General features: G+C 33.7%; 1 protein-coding gene across 1 annotated transcript in view; it reads right to left on the bottom strand.

Moving 5' to 3' along the window:
* Positions 1-1,703, bottom strand: part of Spink5 (serine peptidase inhibitor, Kazal type 5) — a 70,163-nt gene extending 68,460 nt beyond the window's left edge. Inside the window, exons 1-2 of the mRNA XM_008825284.2 lie at positions 1,649-1,703; positions 229-254 (exon numbers count right to left, since the gene is read on the bottom strand). Coding sequence (XP_008823506.2) covers positions 229-254; positions 1,649-1,703 — 81 coding nt within the window. The remainder of the gene's footprint in view (positions 1-228; positions 255-1,648) is intronic.
* Positions 1,704-2,083: the final 380 nt, after the last annotated feature.

Here is a 2,083-nt window from a genome sequence, read left to right as displayed (position 1 = left end):
TGTGTGTGTGTGTGTGTGTGTGTGTGTGTGTGTGTAAGAGAGAGATCAAGACACAGACACACACAGAGAAGTAAGTATTCATGGCTGATAAGACTTGTCTCTGTGTTTTTAACAAAACTATTGCGGCCTATCAGTGTAAAGTCTGTGTTATTAACATAAAGGTGTTAGCCACAAACCATTTTCTTAAGGGAACTTGAAATGGATTCAATGAGTAAAAGCAGGACTAACCTGATTTTCATTCCCACTGACAGCATCTGGGATAAAAAATGGAGAAACCAAAGTTAAAATCATGTAAAATATTTAGTAAATGAAACAAATAATTCACGCAATGCAATGTTTAGACTGCTTTAATGACAATGTATTCTAAAACCATAAATTACCTTGAACACATTAAGATTTATGATAGCAAATAAAATAAGGGCAATGTACCAGGATACTAGCTTGCACACTCTCAAACACAATCACTTAGAAAGGTGCTAATCACTTAGAAATGAATGCTAATGCTTTCTACCCCACTTAGAATATTAACTTCAAATGAAAGCAATCAAAGAGTAAAGAATGGCATTCTCCCTTTATAAATTTCAACACAATGAAGATCCAAAGTGCATGACTCCATTTTAATATAACAACATACAAGGTAATATGGAGTTTAAATTGTGTATACACATAAAATATCATTTTCTGAATTCTGGCTGTGCTACATCCTTATTACAGAGGCAAATATCGTATATATGTCCAAAAGTATGATTAGTTATAACCACATATTATTGTGCTTTCTCATTGACTGACTCTTATACCCACATACTTAAATTAGGAAACTGGACATCATTTGGGTACAATGATCTCATTGACTTTTCTCTGAGGTTCTCTTTTTTAAATTCAATGTTCAGAGATATACAAACCTATGCAATCTATGTTCCCCTAGTAATCAAACAACAAGTGCAAACATTTATCTTCTAGCTTTCATAAAAATCCTTCATGTTTAAGAGCAATAATTTCACTCATAATTTGAAAATAAAGTAAATCTATAAGATAATACTGGTTTAAAATAGGAATAAATAATATAATTTATTTTTAAAATATTTATGCAGTATTAAAATACATATGTTAATATAAGTTTCAAGCGTGCAGTATCTATAAGTAGTATGAATTGATGCCTGGTGAATGAAAGATGCAGAATAGTTTGTTAGCTTTTCAGAACTAGTATTTTGAAAATAAAGTAAATCTATAAGATAATACTGGTTTAAAATAGGAATAAATAATATAATTTATTTTTAAAATATTTATGCAGTATTAAAATACATATGTTAATATAAGTTTCAAGCGTGCAGTATCTATAAGTAGTATGAATTGATGCCTGGTGAATGAAAGATGCAGAATAGTTTGTTAGCTTTTCAGAACTAGTATGAGGTTAACAGAAGGGCTTCTCATGGGTAAATGATTCAATTGTTCTCAAAGTACTTGTCATTTTTAATGATAGCATAGCTACTAATACATATAACTTCAAATCCATGTCTGGAAAGATATTTCAGGATTTTGCTATATATACGTACACATACTTTTGGGGATGGGGTTGGAGGAGAACAGTCCCTTCTCTAGGACTTTTAGATGTGTGGCAAGAAATTTCTATTGCGTGCAAATTGCTCACCTTGTATGAGGTAAAAAGCCAGGGTCAGAAGCATTGGCACTGTGACTGTCTTCATGTTGAGGATTATGTAAGTCGGTTACAGGTCTGCTCTGTGCATTGCTCAGCTGGTGCTCTGAGACTGAACTCATCAGATGCAGCTCGCTTTTATATATACTGGCAAGTACTGGTCACACACACACACACACACACACACACACACACGCACGCACACAAAAACCAGTTGTTCAGGCTTGGGCTTGACTCCTCATACCGCACCAGTTTAGCTTTCATCCTTTAGGATCCTGTCAGGTGTCAGATTTAAGCAGATAATATCTGTTCCCAAGACAGTAACATGTTTTCATACCACTCATCTCCATAAATCTAGGGAAAGGATACCTAAATATGTAAAGCTGTGTATTTCTAATTCTATAGAGGAACTGAATTCTGCTGTGACGC

This window comes from Nannospalax galili, unplaced genomic scaffold (assembly GCF_000622305.1).
Source record: "Nannospalax galili isolate Female #2095 unplaced genomic scaffold, S.galili_v1.0 scaffold128, whole genome shotgun sequence".
In the NCBI taxonomy this organism is placed as follows: Eukaryota; Metazoa; Chordata; class Mammalia; order Rodentia; family Spalacidae; genus Nannospalax; species Nannospalax galili.
This window is presented reverse-complemented; position numbering and strand designations above follow the sequence as displayed.